This window comes from Heptranchias perlo, chromosome 7 (genome assembly GCF_035084215.1).
Source record: "Heptranchias perlo isolate sHepPer1 chromosome 7, sHepPer1.hap1, whole genome shotgun sequence".
In the NCBI taxonomy this organism is placed as follows: Eukaryota; Metazoa; Chordata; class Chondrichthyes; order Hexanchiformes; family Hexanchidae; genus Heptranchias; species Heptranchias perlo.
The window spans coordinates 96123034-96144332 of record NC_090331.1 but is presented as its reverse complement, the minus strand read 5'-3'; the positions used below and the strand labels follow the sequence as shown (position 1 = coordinate 96144332).

Genomic DNA, 21299 nt, shown 5'->3' with positions numbered 1-21299 from the left:
CTGCCAGTTAATGCTGGTTGAGTCAGTTTTGCGCTACCCAAACTCATTTCAAGTAGGATTCCTATGGGCATCAGAGAGAGGAAGCAGGCAGCCCAGCAGCCTGACCTGGATGTGAGCCCAGGTTCCAGGAGAGAAAGGCCACGTTTCAACGCGCTGAATCACTTGCTTCATAGAATCATAGAAAGGTTACAGCACGGAAGGAGGCCATTCAGCCCGTCGAGTCCGTGCCGGCTCTCTGCGAGCAATCGAGCTAATCCTACTCCGCCATCCTATCCCCATAGCCCTGCAATTTTTTTCCTTTCAAGTACTTATCCAGTTCCCTTTTGAAGGCCATGATTGAATCTGCCTCCACCATCCCATCAGGCAGTGCGTTCCCGATCCTAACCACTCGCTGGGTAAAAAAGATTTTCCTCATGTCACCTTTGGTTCTTTTGCCAATCACCTTAAATCCATGTCCTCTGGTCCTTGTCCGCACCCCTCCCCCCCCCCCCCCCCCCGCCAATGGGAACAGGTTCTCTCTATCCACTGTGTCCAGACCCTTCATGATTTTGAAAACCTCTATCGAATCTACTCTCAACCTATTCTGCTCTAAGGAGAACACCACCAGCTTCTCCAGTTTATGCACATAAGTGACATCCCACATCCCTGGAATCATTCTGGTAAATCTCCCCTGCACCCTCCCTAAGGCCTTCACATCTTTCCTAAAGTGTGGTGCCCAAAATTGGACACAATACTCCAGTTGTGGCCGAACCAGTGTTTTATAAAGTTTCATCATAATCGCCTTGCTTTTGTTCTCTCTGCCTCTATTTATAAAGCCCAAGATCCCGTATGCTTTTCTAACCACTTTCTCAACCTGCCCTGGCACCTTCAACGATGTGTGCACATATACCCCCAGATCTCTCTGTTCCTGTACCCCTTTTAGAATTGTACCCTTTAGTTTATATTGCCTCTCCTCATTCTTCCTACCGAAATGTATCACTTCACACTTTTCTGCGTTGAATTTCATCTGCCATGTGTCTGCCTATTCTACCAGCCTGTCCAAGTCCTCTTGAAGTCTATCACTATCCTCTCATTGTTCACTACCCTTCCAAGTTTTGTGTCAACTGCAAATTTTGAAATTGTGCCCTGTACACCCAAGTCCAAGTCCAAGTCATTAATATGCATCGAGAAAAGCAGTACTGACCCCTGGGAAACACCACTGTACACCTGCCTCCAGTTTGAAAAACAACCGTTCACCACTACTCTCTGTTTCCTGTTACTTAGTCAATTCTGCCACTATCCCCTTTATTCCATGGGCTTCAACTTTGATGACAAGCCTATTATGCGGCACTTTATCCTTTTGAAAGTCCACATCAACCGCATTGCCCTCATCTACCCACTCTGTAACCTCATCAAAAAACTCAATCAAGTTGGTTAAACACAATTGGCCTTTAACAAATCCATGCTGGCTTTCCTTAATTAATCCACACTTGTCAAAGTTCTAAAACTTTTTAAACACTCTGTTGATAAAATCTGTCACCCTGTCGAATTTGTATCTCATGTTGAGATAACTGTTTCAACAGCGTATTGAAGTGTACAAAATGGATAGTTCACCACTCGGAAACTGTTTAATATTGAACAACAGTTTATTTCCTGGGACAATGTACAAAGAAAGAAATGGGACCGAAAATGATGCAGGTAAAGTATTTATCCAATTCCCCTTTGATAGTTACTATTGAATTTGCTTCATTTGGGAGATTGGGAGAGTTTTAGAAACCAGCAAAGGACGACCAAAAAATTGATTAAAAGGGAGAAAATAGAATATGAAAGTAAACTAGCAAGAAATATAAAAACAGATTGTAAGAGCTTCTACAAGTATGTAAAAAAGAGTAGCAAAAGTAAACTTTGGTCCCTTAGAGGCTGAGACAGGAGAAATTATAATGGGGAATCAGGAAATGGCAGATGGGTTAAACAAATATTTTGTATCTGTCTTCACAGTGGAAGACACCAAAAGCATACCAGAAATAGTAGGGAATCAAGGGGCTAATGAGAGTGAGGAACTTAAAGTAATTAACATCAGTAGAGAAAAAGTATGAGAGAAATTAATGGGACTAAAAGCCGATAAATCCCCTGGGCCTGATGGCCTGCGTCCTCGGGTTCTGAAAGACGTGACTGCAGAGATAGTGGATGCATTGGTTGTGATCTTCCAAAATTCTCTAGATTCCAGAATGGTCCCAGCGGATTGGAAGGTACCAAATGTAACCCCGCTATTCAAGAAAGGAGAGAGAGAAAAAAACAGGGGACTACAGGCCAGTTAGCCTGACATCAGTCATTGGAAAAATGCAGGAATCCATTATTAAGGAAGTGGTAACAGGGCACTTAGAAAATCATAATCAGGGTCAACATGGTTTAATGAAAGGGAAATCGTGTTTGTCAAATTTATTAGAGTTTTTTGAGGATTTAACCAGCAGGGTAGATAAAGGGGAACCAGTGGATGTTGTATATTTGGATTTTCAAAAGGCATTCGATAAGGTGCTACATAAAAGATTGTTACACAAGATAAGGGCTCATGGGGTTGGGGGTGACATATTAGCATGGATAGAGGATTAGTTAAAGGCAGAAAACAGAGAGTAGGGATAAACGGGTGATTTTCAGGTTGGCAGGCTGTAACTAGGGGGTGCCGCAAGGATCAGTGCTTGGGCCTCAGTTATTTACAATCTATATTAATGACTTAGATGAAGGGACCGAGTGTAATGTATCCAAGTTTGCTGACGATACAAAGCTAGGTGGGAAAGTAAGCTGTGAGGAGGACACAGAGTCTGCAAAGGGATATAGACAGGTTAAGTGAGTGGGCAAGAAGATGGAGTATAATGTGGGGAAATATGAGGTTATTCACTTTGGTAGGAAGAGTAGAAAAAGATCAGAACATAAATACATAAGAAATAGGAGCAGGAGAAGGTCATATGGCCCCTCGAATTTTGAATCTGTGTCGCCTGGTTCCCGACTCTCCTGCCAGTGGAAATACTTTCTCCCTATTTACTCTTTCAAAACTCATCATAATTTAGATCAATGTGTTTTCAGTTCAAGAGGCAGTACTGGACCTAATCTAGGAAATTAAGTGGGACAGGTAGCTATTGTAAGGGTAAGGAAACAACTAGGAAACAGTGACCATAACATAATTAGATTCAATCTAAAATTAAAGAGAGGGAACCATCAAAGATAAAGGTACATGAATGGGAAAAAAGCCAATTTTCATGAGATATAAAAGGAACTAGCCCAGGTAAAGTGGAAATAAAAATAAGCAAATGAAACAGTGCACAAACAATGAGAAAGGTTCAGAAGGGAGCTGATTACGATACAGACTAGACACATTCCTAGAAGTAGTAAAGATAGTATAGCAAAAGCTGGAGTTTCTCGGATGAGGCAACAATTAAAATGAGAATGACACTTAAAAAAAAGCATATGTCTAATATAGGACTAGTAATATAAAAAAAGAATAAGAGGAGGTTTAAAAGAGAGGGGCAGGGAACAAAATAGGAAATAGGAAAGGATATTATAATCACATAAAAAATAAAAGAATACCTAAAGAGAAAGATGGATTAGAGATGAAAAAGGAAATCTAATGGAGGGTGTAGGAATGCTGGGATACGAAATAAAGTACTTTGCACAGAAGAGAGAATTAGTGGGAATGAAAGGGTACAAGTCGAGGAGGCAGAGCAGTTAGTTAGCATAACTATGGATAAGGAAGCAGTACTGAAAGAAGTGGTGGATCTGAAACTGGAAAAGGCACTGGGCCCTGGTGGCATGCATCCGAGAATATTGAGGGAAGTCAGAGTTTCAAATCACAATCTTTCAAGCATTCTTAGGTAGGAAGTTGTGCCAATGTAACACCACTGTTCAAAAAGGGGGAAATCAAATAACTAGAAACCAGTCAGCCAAACATTGGCAATGGGTAGGCTTCTAAAGGCCATAATACAGCATAAATACTAGAAGGACATTATAGAATCATAGAATCATAGAAGTTACAACATGGAAACAGGCCCTTCGGCCCAACATGTCCATGTCGCCCAGTTTATACCACTAAGCTAGTCCCAATTGCCTGCACTTGGCCCATATCCCTCGATACCCATCTTCCCCATGTAACTGTCCAAATGCTTTTTAAAAGACAAAATTGTACCCGCCTCTACTACTGCCTCTGGCAGCTCGTTCCAGACACTCACCACCCTTTGAGTGAAAAAATTGCCCCTCTGGATCCTTTTGTATCTCTCCCCTCTCACCTTAAATCTGTGCCCCCTCGTTATAGACTCCCCTACCTTTGGGAAAAGATTTTGACTATCGACCTTATCTATGCCCCTCATTATTTTATAGACTTCTATAAGATCACCCCTTAACCTCCTACTCTCCAGGGAATAAAGTCCCAGTCTGTCTAACCTCTCCCTGTAAGTCAAACCATCAAGTCCCGGTAGCATCCTGGTAAATCTTTTCTGCACTCTTTCTAGTTTAATAATATCCTTTCTATAATAGGGTGACCAGAACTGTACACAGTACTCCAAGTGTGGCCTCACCAATGCCCTGTACAACTTCAACAAGACATCCCAACTCCTGCATTCAATGTTCTGACCAATGAAACCAAGCATGCTGAATGCCTTCTTCACCACCCTATCCACCTGTGACTCCACTTTCAAGGAGCTATGAATCTGTACTCCTAGATCTCTTTGTTCTATAACTCTCCCCAACGCCCTACCATTAACGGAGTAGGTCCTGGCCCGATTCGATCTACCAAAATGCATTACCTCACATTTATCTAAATTAAACTCCATCTGCCATTCATCGGCCCACTGGCCCAATTTATCAAGATCCCGTTGCAATCCTAGATAACCTTCTTCACTGTCCACAATGCCACCAATCTTGGTGTCATCTGCAAACTTACTAACCATGCCTCCTAAATTCTCATCCAAATCATTAATATAAATAACAAATAACAGCGGACCCAGCACCGATCCCCAGTTCTACCCATATGGACTCAGTGGGCGAACCCTCGGATATATCCCCTCTCACTACTGCCGTGATGTTCTCCCTAATCAAGAACGCAACTCCCCCTCCTCTCTTACCTCCTGCTCTATCTTTCCTATAGCATCTGTACCCTGGAACATTGAGCTGCCAGTCCTGCCCCTCCCTTAGCCATGTTTCAGTAATAGCTATAACATCCCAGTCCCATGTACCCATCCATGCCCTGAGTTCATCTGCCTTGCCCATCAGACTTCTTGCATTGAAATAAATGCAGTTTAATCTAGACTTCCCTTGGTCTTTGCCCTGCTTTCTCAGACCATCTGTCCGGTCATGTTCTGTACACTCTCCCTTACTGCCTTTTGTTTCTGTCACCACTTTATTTCCCACTGACTTCCTGCATCGGTTCCCATCCCCCTGCCACATTAGTTTAAACCCTCCCCAACAGCACTGGCAAACACTCCCCCTAGGACATTGGTTCCAGTCCTGCCCAGATGCAGACCGTCCAATTTGTACTGGTCCCACCTCCCCCAGAACCGGTTCCAATGGCCCAGGAATTTGAATCCCTCCAGCTTGCACCATCTCTCAAGCCACGTATTCATCTTAGCTATCCTGTCATTCCTACTCTGACTAACCCGTGGCACTGGTAGCAATCCTGAGATTACTACCTTTGAGGTCCTACTCTTTAGTTTAACTCCTAACTCCCTAAATTCAGCTTGTAGGACCTCATCCTGTTTTTTACCTATATCGTTGGTGCCTATATGCACCACGACAACTGGCTGTTCACCCTCCCCCTCCAGAATGTCCTGCAGCCGCTCCGAGACATCCTTGACCCTTGCACCAGGGAGGCAACATACCATCCTGGAGTCTCGGTTGCGTCCGCAGAAACGCCTGTCTATTCCCCTTACAATCGAGTCCCCTATCACTATAGCTCTGCCACTCTTTTTCCTGCCCTCCTGTGCAGCAGAGCCAGCCACGGTGCCATGAACCTGGCCACTGCCACCTTCCCCTGGTGAGTCATCTCCGCCAACAGTATCCAAAACGGTATACCTGTTTTGGAGGGAGATGACCGCAGGGGACCCCTGCACTGCCTTTCTACTCTTCCTCTGTCTGTTGGTCACCCATTCACTATCTCCCTCAGTAATTTTTATCTGCGGTGTGACCAACTCACTGAACGTGCTATCCACGACTTTCTCAGCATCGCGGATGCTCCAAAGTGAGTCCATCCGCAGCTCCAGAGCCGTCAAGCGGTCAAACAATAGCTGCAGCTGGACACACTTCCCGCAGGTGAAGGAATCAGGGATACAGGAAGGATCCCTGAATTCCCACATCCCACAAGAGGAACATGACACGGCGCTGGGATCTCCTGCCATGACTTAACCCTTAAATTAGCTTAAGAACAACTACAATGTCAAGAGAAAAAAAAAGGAAAGAAAAACTACTTCCCACTCCCTTTAAGGAGTTTACTCCTTTAAATTGTTCTCAATTTAGAGAATGTTAACTACACTAGGGACCTTGATTCACTAAAAAATAAACGCTACTTCCTATAAGACCTGCAGACCTTCCCTTTCCTTTTACTTCAGTTACTGTAGATAAGGAGAAATACTGACCTGAACCAACTCACCAATCAGGTGCCTCCCCTGTGTCGCGTCCCGATCTGATTCCTGACGTCACTTCGAACTCGGCCGCAGCTCCGCTCGGCTCGGCTCCTCTCAGCGCTCTGAAATCCCGCCTTTTATCGGACGCTCCCTCCGCTCGGCTCGGCTCCTCTCAGCGCTCTGAAATCCCGCCTTTTATCGGACGCTCCCTCCGCTCGGCTCGGCTCCTCTCAGCTGTTCTCAGCGCTCTGAAATCCCGCCTTTTATCGGACGCTCCCTCCGCTCGGCTCGGCTCCTCTCAGCGCTCTGAAATCCCGCCTTTTATCGGACGCTCCCTCCGCTCGGCTCGGCTCCTCTCAGCTGTTCTCAGCGCTCTGAAATCCCGCCTTTTATCGGACGCTCCCTCCGCTCGGCTCGGCTCCTCTCAACGCTCTGAAATCCCGCCTTTTATCGGACGCTCCCTCCGCTCGGCTCGGCTCCTCTCAGCTGTTCTCAGCGCTCTGAAATCCCGCCTTTTATCGGACGCTCCCTCCGCTCGGCTCGGCTTAATTAACCAATTAACATTGGTTAATTAAGAATAGCCAGCACAGATTTGTAAAAGGCAAGTTGTGCCTGACAAACTTAATAAAGTTCTTTGAGGAAATAACAGCATATTGATAGAGGTAATGCAGTGTATGTTGTGTATATAGATTTCTAAAAGGTGTTGCATAGGAGGCTAGTGGATAAAATTATGGTACATGGTAAGAAGTGGATTGATGAACAGAACACAGAGTAGTGGTTGATAAATATTTTACAGACTGAAGGGATGCAAACAGTGGTGGTCTCTAGGACCGTTGCTCTTCTCAATATTATATCTATATAGTATACGTATATGTGTGTATATATATACACACACACACACATATATATATATATATAAAATGATGTGACATGGGGACACAATATTTGCAAATAACAAAATTGAGCATGGTTCATTGTGACTTCAGGAGGACATAGATTAGTAGGTTGTGCAGAGAGATGTCAGATGGAATTTAACGTGGAGAAGCATGAGATTACATACTTTGAGAGGAAGAATAAGGAGAGGAAATACATACTATATGGTAAAACTTTAAAGGAGTAGAGGAGCAGAGAGACTTAAGGTTTGATGCACAAATTTTTTTAAAGTGGAACAAGTTGATAAAGCTGTAAAGAAAAAGCATATGGGGTCCTAGGTTTTATAAATAAGGGTACAAAGTACAAAAGCAAGGAGGTAACACTAAACCTATACAATTGATTGGTTAGGCTGTAGTTAGAACATTGTGACCAGTTTTGAGGTGCCCTACGTCAGGAAGGATGTCATGGCCACGGAGAGGGTGCAGAAACAATTTACTGAGACGATACCGGGGATGAGAGGCTATAGTTATAAGGAAAGACTAGAGAAATTAAAAGAAAGACTTTAAAAATTAGAACAAAGAACATTAGCAGGAGGTCTAATAGAGGTGTTCAAATTATGAGGTAAATTTCCACTGGTCAGTAAGTCAGCATCTAGAGGGCCTAAATTTAAGATCAGATTAAGCAGAGGGTTGTTACAGCATGGAATGTCTTAGCAGAAAAAGTGCTGGAAGCAGAACCCGTAATAACTTTTCAAAAGAAAGTGGATAAATATTTCTGAAATAATTTAAAATGGTATGGGGAAACAGGCAATGTGGACAGCTTTTTCAAAGAGCCAGTATAGGCACGATAGGATGAATAGCCGCCTTCTGCCCCGTAAAACTATGATTAATCATTGGAAGGCTGAGAGAGGAACTTCAGAGCAGCAGGCCAAAGAACCCCATGTCAGTGAGACTCAGTGTCTTCAGAGAAGGAGCAGAGAAATTTGGAGGGCAAAAAAAAAACATAAATGTACATTCAATAATCAAAAAAATAGCCCATAAATGTATTTTTCATTTCCTTGCAGCAAGATTGGATAAAGTGTTTAAGAAGTTGGGGTTTGAGATCTACAGACACGATAACTTAACCGTGGAAAGTATGAAGGAAACGCTACAGAAGTATCAGAAGCGTGATCATCACAACATTGATTGTTTTGTGTGTTGTATCCTCTCCCATGGTGAAAAAGATGCAATTGTGGGAACTGACGGAAACCTTCTTGATATCAAAGACATAAGGTCCATGTTTTCGGGGTCCCAGTGCCCCTCACTGCTGGAGAAGCCCAAGGTCTTCTTCATTCAAGCTTGTCAAGGCACAAGATCACAAACAGCCTGCCCAGTGATGGAAAATGTTACAAGCAGCAACTCTGACCTCGAATCAGATGCAATGTCGTATTCCATCGCTGAGGACAGGGATTTCCTAGTTGGAATGTCTACAGTTCCTGACTGTGTTTCCTATAGGACTAGTGAAGGCTCCTGGTTCATTCAAACACTGTGTGCCTGTTTGGAGGAATACTGCTGGCAGTAAGTGTTCTGGTTTTATTTTCTTTCCTTTCTTAAAGTTGTTGACTCGTTATTGGAGTACAGTTCCACGGGCACCAGTAGCCCCCCAGTACTTTGCCCAAGTAACCATTACTCACGCATGAGGTGAGATGGTGAGCATTGGCAGGTTTTCCATGGCAGCCCAGCTTGACCCGGTCTTAACCACAGGGTCCACACACCAGCATTCTTTTCACGTGCTGGTGGACCTGCTGTGCATTTCCAGCACATTTTGCTCCAAATTTGTTCTTTTACTATTGTGCTATTAGAAGAACTTTTTCAGTGCTATGTTTAACATTTTTCACGATACTCGTCTCTCTAAAGGTCCCCTTTCCACTTTGAACATCCCTTTGAATCTGTCTTAGCACATTTTTATTCATTCTCAGGATGTAGGTGGCATTGGCAAGGCTGCAATTGCCCAGCCCTGTTTGCCCTGAGAAGGTGGAGCTGGGCCTTCTCCTTGAGTTGCTGCAATTCTTGTAATGATGGTGCTCCCACAGTAATGTTAGGTAGGAAATTCCAGGATATTGAGCCAGCAAAAATGCACTGACATCTGTCCAAGGCAGCATGGTATTTGACTTGGAGGGGAACTTGGAGGTAATGGTGTCCCACAACGTTGATGCTGTTGTCCGTCTTGGTGGTAGAGGTCGCAATGTTGGGATAATATGTAATGCAGCTGCAGTGTGTCAGTGATGAGCCGGGGGGGGGGGGGGGAGGGTGGCGCGGGGTTGCTGTGCAGCACACTGCAGTCCAGTGCAGCAGGGGCAATCAAGCGGACTGCTTTGTCTTGCATAGTGTTGAGCTTCTTGAGTTTTGTTGAAGCTGCACTCATCCAGGCGAGTGGTGAGTATTCCACTACACTCCTGACTTGAACCTTGTAGCTTCTGGGGAGGCTTTGATGGGTCAGGAGATGAGGCACGTGTCAGAGTACCCAGCCTTTGCCCTATTGTTGTAGCCATGGTGTTAATATGACTAGTCCAGTTACGCTGCTGGTCAGTGGAGACCTCCAAGATGCTGATGGTGAGGGACTCTGCGATAGTGGTGCCATTGAAAATTGGGGGGTTGGGGGGTGCTTTCTCTCGTCACCATGGTCATTACCTGGCACAATACTCTTCTGAAAGTCGTCCTCCTCCTCCTTTTCCATGTGCCTTAATATAATTCAAATTGTCATCATTTTGGGGACTGCTTATTTAGCCTACACTTATTTCTCTTAGTTTACAAAATAAGTATATACCCAACATTATAGTTTTAAAAGTGCTCGAGCTCAAAGTTTCAGGAGGTGGTCACCCCGCAGCTACAGAGTTCAGGCAGGAAGGGAAACAGACTAGGAGGAACAGGCAGGCAGTGCAGGAGTCCCCTGGGAGTGTGGCACTCACAAACTGGTATTCAGTGTTGAATACCAGTGAGGGTGTTGACATCTCGGGTGAGTGCAGTCAGGAGCAAATCCACGGCACGGGGGAAGACGACTGCAGGGGGGGGGGGCAAAAGAAATGCAGTTATAGGGGATTCAAAAGTCAGGGATAGACAGGCTTTTCTGCAACCGCTGACCTGAGTCCTGCATGGTGTGTTGCCTCCCTGGTGCCAAGGTAAAGGACATCACAGAGTGGGTGCAGAACATTTTGTGGGGGGTGGAAGGGGAACAGCCAGAAGTCGTGGTCCATGTGGGAATCAATGACATAGGAAGCTATGGGGCCGAGGTCCTGCAGTCAGAGTTTCAGGAGCTAGGGAGGAAGTTAAAAAGCAGGACCTCAAAGGTAGTAATCTCTGGATTACTCCCAATGCCACGTGCTAGAGAGTATAGGAATAATAGGATAAGAAAGGATAATGCGTGGCTGGAGAAATGGTGCAGGAGGGAGGGCTTCAGATTCCTGGGACCAGTTCTGGGGCAGGAGGGACTTGTACAAGCCGGATGGGTTGCACCTCAACAGGGCTGGGACCAATGTCATCGCGGGGAAGTTCACTAGTGCTGTGGAGGAGGGTTTCATCTAATTTGGCAGGGGTGTGGACACCAGGATGAAACATTAGAGAGGAGAAACAAGGTGCACAGAGGACTGGGAGGGGCAAGTAGCACTAGAGTAAAGAATAGTTCAGAAATAGGAGGGATCAGACAGGGGGCAAATGCGAGACTGTCTAAGATGAGTTTAGAGTGCATGTGCATAGATGCACATAGTGTGGTAAATAAGGTTGGTGAGCTGCAGGCACAAGTCGCCACATGGGACTATGATATAGTGGCAATAACAGAGACCTGACTCAAAGAAGGGGAGGATTGGGTACTTAATATTCCCAGCTACAAGGTATTCAGGAAAGATAGGGAAGGAAAGAAAGGGCGGGGGGGGGGGGGGGTTGGCAGTATTGATCAAAGAAACTATTATAGCACTGGAAAGGGATGATGTAGATGAGGGGTCAAAGATAGAATCTATTTGGTTAAAATTAAGGAACAATAGAGGAGCTATTACACTACTGGGTGTAGACTATAGGCCACCAAATAGTGGGAAGGAGGTAGAGGAGCAAATTTGCAGGCAAATTACAGAAAGGTGCAAGAACTATAGAGTAAGTGATAACGGGAGATTTCAATGATCCCAATATAGACAGGGATAGTAACAGTGTAAAGGGCAAAGATTCCTGGAATGTGTACAAAAGAACTTTCTTGATCAGTGTGTTCCCAGCCCAACGAGGAAGGAAGCAGTGCTGGATCTAGTTCTGGGGAATGAAGTGGGGCAAGTGGAGCATGTTTCAGTGGGGGAGCATTTGGGGAACAGTGATCATTATATCATTAGGTTTAGAATAGTTATGGAAAAGGACAAGGAATAATCAAATGTGAAAATACTTAACTGGAGGAGGGCTAATTTCAGTGAGTTAAAAAGGAATCTTGCCCATTGTGGATTGGAATCAAAAATTGGTAGGCAAAACAGTAATCGAACAATGGGAGGTCTTCAAGGAAAAGATGGTTTGGGTACAGAGTAGATACATTCCCACAAGGGAGAAAGGAAGGACATCCAAAGCTAGAGCTCCCTGGATGACTAAAGATATAGAGATTAAAATGAAACAGAAACAGGAGGCTTATGACAAATATATGGTTGATAATACAGTAGAGAACCAAGCTAAATACAGAAAGTACAGAGGAGATCTAAAAAAGAGAATAAAAGGGGCAGAGAGAGAATGTGAGAATAGATTCGCGGCCAACATAAAAGGGAACCCAAAAGTCTTTTATAAACATATAAATAGTAAAAGGGTCGTCAAAGGAAGCATGGGACTGATTAGGGACAAAAAAGGAGATCTTCTTATGGAGGCAGAGGGCGTGGCTGAGGCACCAAATGGATACTTCGCATCAGCCTTCACGAGAGAAGAGGCTGCTGCCAATGTAGCAGGAAAAGGAGGAGGTAGTAATGATATTGGAAAGGATAAAAATAGATAAAGAGGAGGTACTTAAAAGATTAGCAGTACTCAAAGTAGAAAAGTCACCCGGTCCAGATTACTGAGGGAAGTAAGGGTAGAAATTGCAGAGGCAACAATCTTCCAATCCTCCTTAGATATGGGGGTGGTGCTAGACTGAAGGATTCCAAATGTTAAAAGCCCTGTTCAAGAAGGGGGAGAGGGAGCCAGCAATTACAAGCCAGTCAGTAGATGGTGGGGAAACTTTGAGACAATAATCCAGGAGAAAATTAATTAGCACTTGGCTAATAATGAAAGTCAGCATGGATTTGTTAAAGAAAAATCATGTTTGACTAACTTGATTGAGTTCTTTGATGAAGTAACAGAGAGGGTCGATGAGTGTAGTGGGGTTGATGTGTATCTGAAGTTTCAAAAGGCATTTGATAAAGTACCACATGCATAAGAACATAAGAAATAGGAGCAGGAGTAGGCCATATGGCCCCTCGAGCCTGTTCCGCCATTCAGTAAGATCATGGCTAATCTGCGACCTCAACTCCACTTTCCCACCTGATCCCCATATACCTTGATTCCCTTAGGGTCCAAAAATCTATCGATCTCAGCCTTGAATATACTCAATGACTCAGCATCCACAGCCCTCTGGGATAGAAAATTCCAAAGATTCACAACCTTCTGAGTGAAGAAATTCCTTCTCATCTCAGTCCTAAATGGCTGACCCCTTATCCTGAGACTATGCCCCTTGGTTCTAGACTCTCCAACCAGGGGAAACAATCTCTCAGCATCTACCCTGTGAAGCCCATTAAGAATTTTATATGTTTCAATGAGATCACTTCTCATTCTTCTAAACTGTAGAGAATATAGGCCCATTTTACTCCATCTCTCCTCATAGGACAACCCTCTCATCCCAAGAATCAATCTAGTGAACCTTCGTTGCACCCCCTCTAAGGCAAGTATATCCTTCCTTAGGAAAGGAGACAAAAACTGTACACAGTACTCCAGGTGAGGTCTCACCAAAGCCCTGTGCAATAGTTGCAAGACTTCCTTCCTCTTGTACTCCAACCCCATTGCAGTTAAAGGCTAACATACCATTTGCCTTCCTAATTGCTTGCTGTACCTGCATGTTAACTTCTTGTGTTTCATGTATGAGGACACCCAAATCTCTCTGAACACCAACATTTAATAGTTTCTCACCATTTAAAAGATATTCTGTTTTTCCAATCTTTCCACCAAAATGAATGAGACTTAAGATTGACAAATCTCCAGGACCTGATAATTTTCACTCCAGAGTATTAAAAGAAGTTTGTGAGGAAGTTGTAGATGGTCCAGTCATGATCTTCCAAAACTCTCTTGATTCAGGAATTGTCCCTTTGGGTTGGGAAATTGCCAATGTCACTCCATTATTTAAGAAGGGTAGGAGAGATGAACTTAGAAATTAGAGGCCTATTAGTTTAATGTCAGTTGTAGGGAAGTTACTAGAATCTGTTATTAGGGACAGTGACTGAGCACGTGGACAAATATGAACTGATCAGAGAGAGCCAGCATGGATTTGTAAAGGGTAAGTCATGTCTAATGAACCGAGTTGAATTTTTTGAGGCGGTAACTAAGGTGGTAGATAAGGGAGTATCTATGGATATTATTTATTTCCAGAAGGCATTCGACAAGGTTCCACATAAGTGACTTAACAAAAATGACAGTGTATGGAATTGGAGGCAACCTATTGACATGGGTAGGGAATTGGTTAGTAGGTAGGAGACAGAGAGAAGGGATAATGGGTATGTACTCAAATTGGCAGGAAGTGACTAGTGGTGTCCCTCAGGGATCTGTACTGGGGCCTCAGCTTTTCACTGTATTTATAAATGACTTAGATGGAGGAATAGAGGGCCGTATATCCAAATTTGCTGATAGCACTAAGTTAGGTGGCACAGTAAATAGTGTAGAAGGGAGCAGAAAGTTGCAAAGGGACATTGATAGATTAAGTGAGTGGGCAAAACTGTGGCAGATGGAGTTCAATGTGGAAAAGTGTGAGGTCATCCACTTTGGACCCTAGAAAGATAGATCAGAGTATTTTCTAAATGGCGTGAAGCTAGGAACTGTGGATGAGCAGAGAGATTTAGGGGTCCAAGTACAGAAATCACAAAAAACTAGTGAACAGGTACAAAAAAAAATTTAAAAGGCTAATGGAATGTTGGCTTTTATCTCAAGAGGGCTGGAATACAAAGGGGTGAAAGTTATGTTCCAGCTGTACAGAGCTCTGGTTAAACCCCATCTGGAAATACTGGATTCAGTTCTGGGCACCGCACCTCAGGAAGGATTTATTGACCTTGGAGGGGGTGCAGTGCAGATTCACCAGAATGATAGAATGATAGAATCATAGAAGTTTACAACATGGAAACAGGCCCTTCGGCCCAACATGTCCATGTCGCCCAGTTTATACCACTAAGCTAGCCCCAATTGCCTGCACTTGGCCCATATCCCTCTATACCCATCTTACCCATGTAACTGTCCAAATCCTTTCTAAAAGACAAAATTGTACCCGCCTCTACTGCCTCTGGCAGCTCGTTCCAGACACTCACCACCCTTTGAGTGAAAAAATTGCCCCTCTGGACTCTTTTGTATCTCTCCCCTCTCACCTTAAATCTATGCCCCCTCGTTATAGACTCCCCTACCTTTGGGAAAAGATTTTGACTATCGACCTTATCCATGCCCCTCATTATTTTATAGTCTTCTATAAGATCACCCCTAAACCTCCTACTCTCCAGGGAAAAAGTCTCAGTCTATCCAACCTCTCCCTATAAGTCAAACCATCAAGTCCCGGTAGCATCCTAGTAAATCTTTTCTGCACTCTTTCTAGTTTAATAATATCCTTTCTATAATAGGGTGACCAGAACTGTACACAGTATTCCAAGTGTGGCCGTACTAATGTCTTGTACAACTTCAACAAGACATCCCAACTCCTGTATTCAATGTTCTGACCAATGAAACCAAGCATGCTGAATGCCTTCTTCACCACCCTATCCACCTGTGACTCCACTTTCAAGGAGCTATGAACCTGTACTCCTAGATCTCTGTTCTATAACTCTCCCCAACGCCCTACCATTAACGGAGTAGGTCCTGGACTGATTCGATCTACCAAAATGCATCACCTCACATTTATCAAAATTAAACTCCATCTGCCATTCATCGGCCCACTGGCCCAATTTATCAAGATCCCGTTGCAATCCTAGATAACCTTCTTCACTGTCCACAATGCCACCAATCTTGGTGTCATCTGCAAACTTACTAACCATGCCTCCTAAATTCTCATCCAAATCATTAATATAAATAACAAATAACAGCGGACCCAGCACCGATCCCTGAGTCACACCGCTGGTCACAGGCCTCCAGTTTGAAAAACAACCCTCTACAACCACCCTCTGTCTTCTGCCGTCAATCCAATTTTGTATCCAATTGGCTACCTCACCTTGGATCCCGTGAGATTTAACCTTATGTAACAACCTACCATGCGGTACCTTGTCAAAGGCTTTGCTGAAGTCCATGTAGACCACATCTACTGCACAGCCCTCATCTATCTTCTTGGTTACCCCTTCAAAAAACTCAATCAAATTCGTGAGACATGATTTTCCTCTCACAAAACCATGCTGACTGTTCCTAATCAGTCCCTGCCTCTCCAAATGCCTGTAGATCCTGTCCCTCAGAATACCCTCTAACAACTTACCCACTACAGATGTCAGGCTCACCGGTCTGTAGTTCCCAGGCTTTTCCTTGCCGCCCTTCTTAAACAAAGGAACAACATTTGCTACCCTCCAATCTTCAGGCACCTCACCTGTAGCTGTCGATGATTCAAATATTTCTGCTAGGGGACCCGCAATTTCCTCCCGAACCTCCCATAACGTCCTGGGATACATTTCATCAGGTCCCGGAGATTTATCTACCTTGATGCGCGTTAAGACTTCCAGCACCTCCCTCTCTGTAATATGTACACTCCTCAAGACATTACTATTTATTTCCCCAAGTTCCCTAACATCCATGCCTTTCTCAACCTTAAATACCAATGCGAAATATTCATTTAGGATCTCACCCATCTCTAGTGGTTCCGCACATAGATGACCTTGTTGATCCTTAAGTGGCCCTACTCTCTCCCTAGTTACTCTTTTGCCGTTTATGTATTTGTAGAAGCTCTTTGGATTCACCTTTGCCTTATCTGCCAAAGCAATCTCATATCCCCTTTTTGCCCTCCTGATTTCTCTCTTAACTCTACTCCGGCAATCTCTATACTCTTCAAGGGATCCACTTGATCCCAGCTGCCTATGCATGTCATATGCCTCCTTCTTCTTTTTGACTAGGGCCTCAATCTCCCGAGTCATCCAAGGTTCCCTACTTCTACCAGCCTTGCCCTTCACTTTATAAGGAATGTGCTTACCCTGAACCCTGGTTAACACACTTTTGAAGGCCTCCCACTTACCAGACGTCCCTTTGCCTGCCAACAGACTCTCCCAATCAACTTCTGAAAGTTCCTGTCTAATACCATCAAAATTGGCCTTTCCCCAATTTAGAATTTTAACTTTTGGGCCGGAGCTATCATTCTCCATCGCTATCTTAAAACTAATGGAATTATGATCACTGGTCCCAAAGTGATCCCTCACTAACACTTCTGTCACCTGCCCTTCCTTATTTCCCAAGAGGAGGTCAAGTTTTGCCCCCTCTCTAGTCGGGCCATCCACATACTGAATGAGAAATTCCTCCTGAATACACTCAACAAATTTCTCTCCATCCAAGCCCCTAATGCTATGGCTGTCCCAGTCAATGTTGGGAAAGTTAAAGTTCCCTACTATTACCACCCTATTTTTCTTGCAGCTGTCTGTAATCTCCTTACATATTTGCTCCTCAATTTCCCGTTGACTATTTGGAGGTCTGTAGTACAATCCTATCAAAGTGATCTCTCCTTTCTTATTTTTCAGTTCTACCCATATAGACTCCGTGGGCGAACCCTCGGATATATCCCCTCTCACTACTGCTGTGATGTTCTCCCTAATCAAGAACGCAACTCCCCCTCCCCTCTTACCTCCTGCTCTATCTTTCCTATAGCATCTGTACCCTGGAACATTGAGCTGCCAGTCCTGCCCCTCCCTTATCCATGTTTCAGTCATCGCTATAACATCCCAGTCCCATGTGCCCATCCATGCCCTGAGTTCATCTACCTTGCTCATCAGACTTCTTGCATTGAAATAAATGCAGTTTAATCTGGACTTCCCTTGGTCTTTGCCCTGCTTTCTCAGACCATCTGTCCGGTCATGTTTTGTACACTCTCCCTTACTGCCTTTTGTTTCTGTCACCACTTTACTTCCCACTGACTTCCTGCATCGGTTCCCATCCCCCTGCCACTTTAGTTTAAACCCTCCCCAACAGCACTAGCAAACACTCCCCCTAGGACACTGGTTCCAGTCCTGCCCAGATGCAGACCGTCCAATTTGTACTGGTCCCACCTCCCCCAGAACCGGTTCCAATGGCCCAGGAATTTAAATCCCTCCCTCTTGCACCATCTCTCAAGCCACGTATTCATCCTAGCCATCCTGTCATTCCTACTCTGACTAGCCCATGGCACTGGTAGCAATCCTGAGATTACTACCTTTGAGGTCCTACCTGATACCAGGGCTAAAAGGGTTAAATTATGAAGACAGATTGTACAGACTAGGCTTGAATTCCCTTGAGTATAGAAGATTAAGGGGTGATCTAATTGAGGTGTTTAAGGTGATTAAAGGAATTGGTAGGATAGGTAGAGAGAAAATGTTTTCTCTGGTGGGGGAGACCAGAACAAGGGGGCATAACCTTAAAATTAGAGCTAGGCCGTTCAGGGGTGATGTTCAAGAAGCACTTCTTCATACAAAGGGGAGTGGAAATCTGGAACTCTCTCCCCCAAAAAGCTACTGAGGCTGGGGGTCAACTGACAATTTCAAAACTGAGATTGATAGATTTTTGTTGGGTAAGGGTATTCAGGGTTATGGAACAAAGACGGATAGATGGAGTTAAGATACAGCTCAGCCATGATCTAACTGAATGGTGGTACAGGCTCGAGGGGCTGAATGGCCTACTCCTGTTCCTATGCTCCATTCCTTTGAAGTGTATCTTTTTTAAATCACGTATAATTTTGTCCTGGTCCTTACTGTGTTGGTAAATTTAACCATATTTTGGTCACTGGTCCCTTCAGATTCTACTATTTCTATATTAAGGATGTTATCCTAAATACTTATGAAGATGATCTAAATGCAAATTCCTTTAGGTCTGTAATGCATTGGATAAAAAACATGCCATTAACACATTCACTACTTCTGACTCTATAGACTCACTTCCTTTTGAGAATTCCCAGTTTATCCTGGGGTTGACTGAAGTTACCCATTATAACATTATTGTCTTTCCACATCCTTCTTAACCCATCCTACTTGATGTTGTCAACATCATTATCCAGTCCAGGGTCTGTTGCAGACCCCTGTTGTTGATCTGGTCCCCTCCGCCTGCTTAGTAACACTTCTGTTTGCTTCCTCAGAGGATACGACCTCCTTACAATTCTGACTGAAGTGAATCGGAGAGTGAGCGAAAAACATCGCGATAAAAAGCAAATTCCAGAGCCAAGGTTCACCCTATCCAAGAAGTTGATCATTTTGCCCCCTTCTACACAGACAACGAACAGTTGATCCAACTTCAGCTGCACAGGAATGAAAACTTTGTGTTTGTCATCTCAGGAGAAAATTGAGCAAGTACGCACTAACAAGATAGCTTGACTTGTACCTGTGCGCCAAGACCACTATCGTGAGTGGGAAAATTCTGGATTAATTTTCTGTAGCTGCCTGAAGGAAATTTCCACGTGGATCGTTTTTAAAATTTCTTTTAAATGTAATTGTAACATTTATATTACAAGAATAAACATTTCCAGAAGGAGAAAGGGCTGTCCAGGACTCTTGCTGTGTGAGGAGGAAACTGTGTATTCAGCTTATCCCTCCCAAATCAGTGGTTGTGGATACTGTGTAAGTAGCAGCTCAGTCAGAGCAACAGGCCTTTGGAGAAAGATCAACTTGCATTTATATAGCGCCTTTCACAATCCCAGGGCGTCCCTTTGATCCTATGTGTTTGGCGTAAATCTGAGAAAATGCATGCAGGGCTACAGTGTACAGAGTGACTGTGGACTCCCCCAGCTCAGTGCGATCCAACTAAAACCACCTGCAAAGAGGACCAGACGCATCCCACTCCTAGGGTACAGAAGAGTCACCACATCCAGGACACAGGGGAGGGGTTGCACTGTCCTGCTCCCGTGCCCTTCACAGGTGCATGGAAGAGTGATCATGCAGTCCCCATCCCAGTCCAAATAGGAGGTCTTCGTGGGGAACGAAAGCATCACTTCAGTTATAACTGGCGTCACACCAAGAAGTTCATGGATACTGGTATAAACCACTCTTGAATATGACTGTGTCAGGCTGTTGCTTGACTAGTCTGTGGGACAGCTCTCCCAACTTTGGCACCAGTGCCCAGATGTTAGGAGGACTTTGCAGGGTCGTTGCTGATGCCTAGGTCACAGCTGAGTGGTCTGTAATGGTTCTTATTCTTCTGTGTAACGGTTTGATACAATTGAGTGCTTTTGCGAGGCCATTTCAGAGGGCAGTTAAGAGTCAACCATGTGGGTGTGGGACTGGTGTCACAGAAAGACCAGACCGGGTAAGGACAGCAGTTTTCCTTCCCCTCAGGACATTAATGAGCAATCCGTCGGCTTTGTGGTCACTGTTACCGGTATCAGCTTTTTATTCCAGTTTTATTTAGTTTCTTTTTTTAAAACTGAATTGAAATTCACAATCTACCAGGGTGGGATTTGAACTCATTCTCTGGGTTACTAATCCAGTAACATATCCACTACACTACCTTTTCTATGTAATCATCCCCCTATCCATGTGTTCACATCTTCTGGCCACAATCTTCCAATCCTTTTTCGATATGGGGACAGTGCTGCAAGATTGCAAGTGTTACACCCTTGTTCAAAAAAGGGGAGAGGGATAAACCTGGCAACTATAGACCAGTCAGCCTAATGTCGGTGGTAGGGAAACTTTTTCTTTACTAATCGTAATTACTTTCAACTGCACTACCCTCACCAACCCTCTCCTTTACTTTATCAAAGAATTCAATCAAGTTAGTCAAACACAATTTTCCTTTAACAAATCCGTGCTGACTTATCCCATACTGTTCCAAGTGCCAATTAATTTTACATGGCTATGGACAAAGAGCAGGGGAATGGGACTAATTGGACAGCTCTTTCGATGAGCTGGCACAGGCACGATGGACCGAATGGCCTCCTCCTGTGCTGTACCTACTGCGATTCATTCCCCTGAATTCCATGTGCTACTATTTGCCGTAAGTAACTTATCAAACACTTTTTGAAAATCTATATAAACCACATCCATACTCTTATTACTCAAAGAATTATAACAGGTTGCTCAAGCCTTTTAGAAATCTGTGCCAAATGGTTAAAACTCATATTTCTTCAAGTGCTTAGTAATTTCACTATTGCACAACAACAACTGAAGTAAGTGTAACTGGCTTATTAGTTTCATTGTTTGAAGAGGCGAGTCCCTCCACAATTTTCCCTTGCATAAAATTTTGGAAAACTATGGTTAAAGCTTCCTCTATTTCTTTTCTAGCTTTACTCAGGGTCCTTGGTTGTAAACCATCAGGTTCTGGTGACTTGTCTGCCTTAAATTTCCGCAACTTCTTTTGCATAGTAATCTGCTCTCTAGCTGTTTTATACCCAAGTCTGGTGGTTCCATAATCCCAATAATGCTCCTTTACCCTGTGATGTTTTATTTTACAAGTTTTATAGGAGCATGTAAAGGGGATGGAATTG

At 44.0% G+C, this 21299-nt stretch overlaps 1 protein-coding gene across 1 annotated transcript in view; it reads left to right on the top strand.

Moving 5' to 3' along the window:
* The window catches only part of LOC137323971 (caspase-8-like), a 60185-nt gene extending 40830 nt beyond the window's left edge, over window positions 1–19355 (top strand). Inside the window, exons 9-11 of the mRNA XM_067988133.1 lie at window positions 1563–1677; window positions 8521–9013; window positions 18960–19355. Of these exons, the coding sequence (XP_067844234.1) occupies window positions 1563–1677; window positions 8521–9013; window positions 18960–19107 (756 nt within the window). The 3' untranslated portion in view covers window positions 19108–19355. The remainder of the gene's footprint in view (window positions 1–1562; window positions 1678–8520; window positions 9014–18959) is intronic.
* Window positions 19356–21299: the final 1944 nt, after the last annotated feature.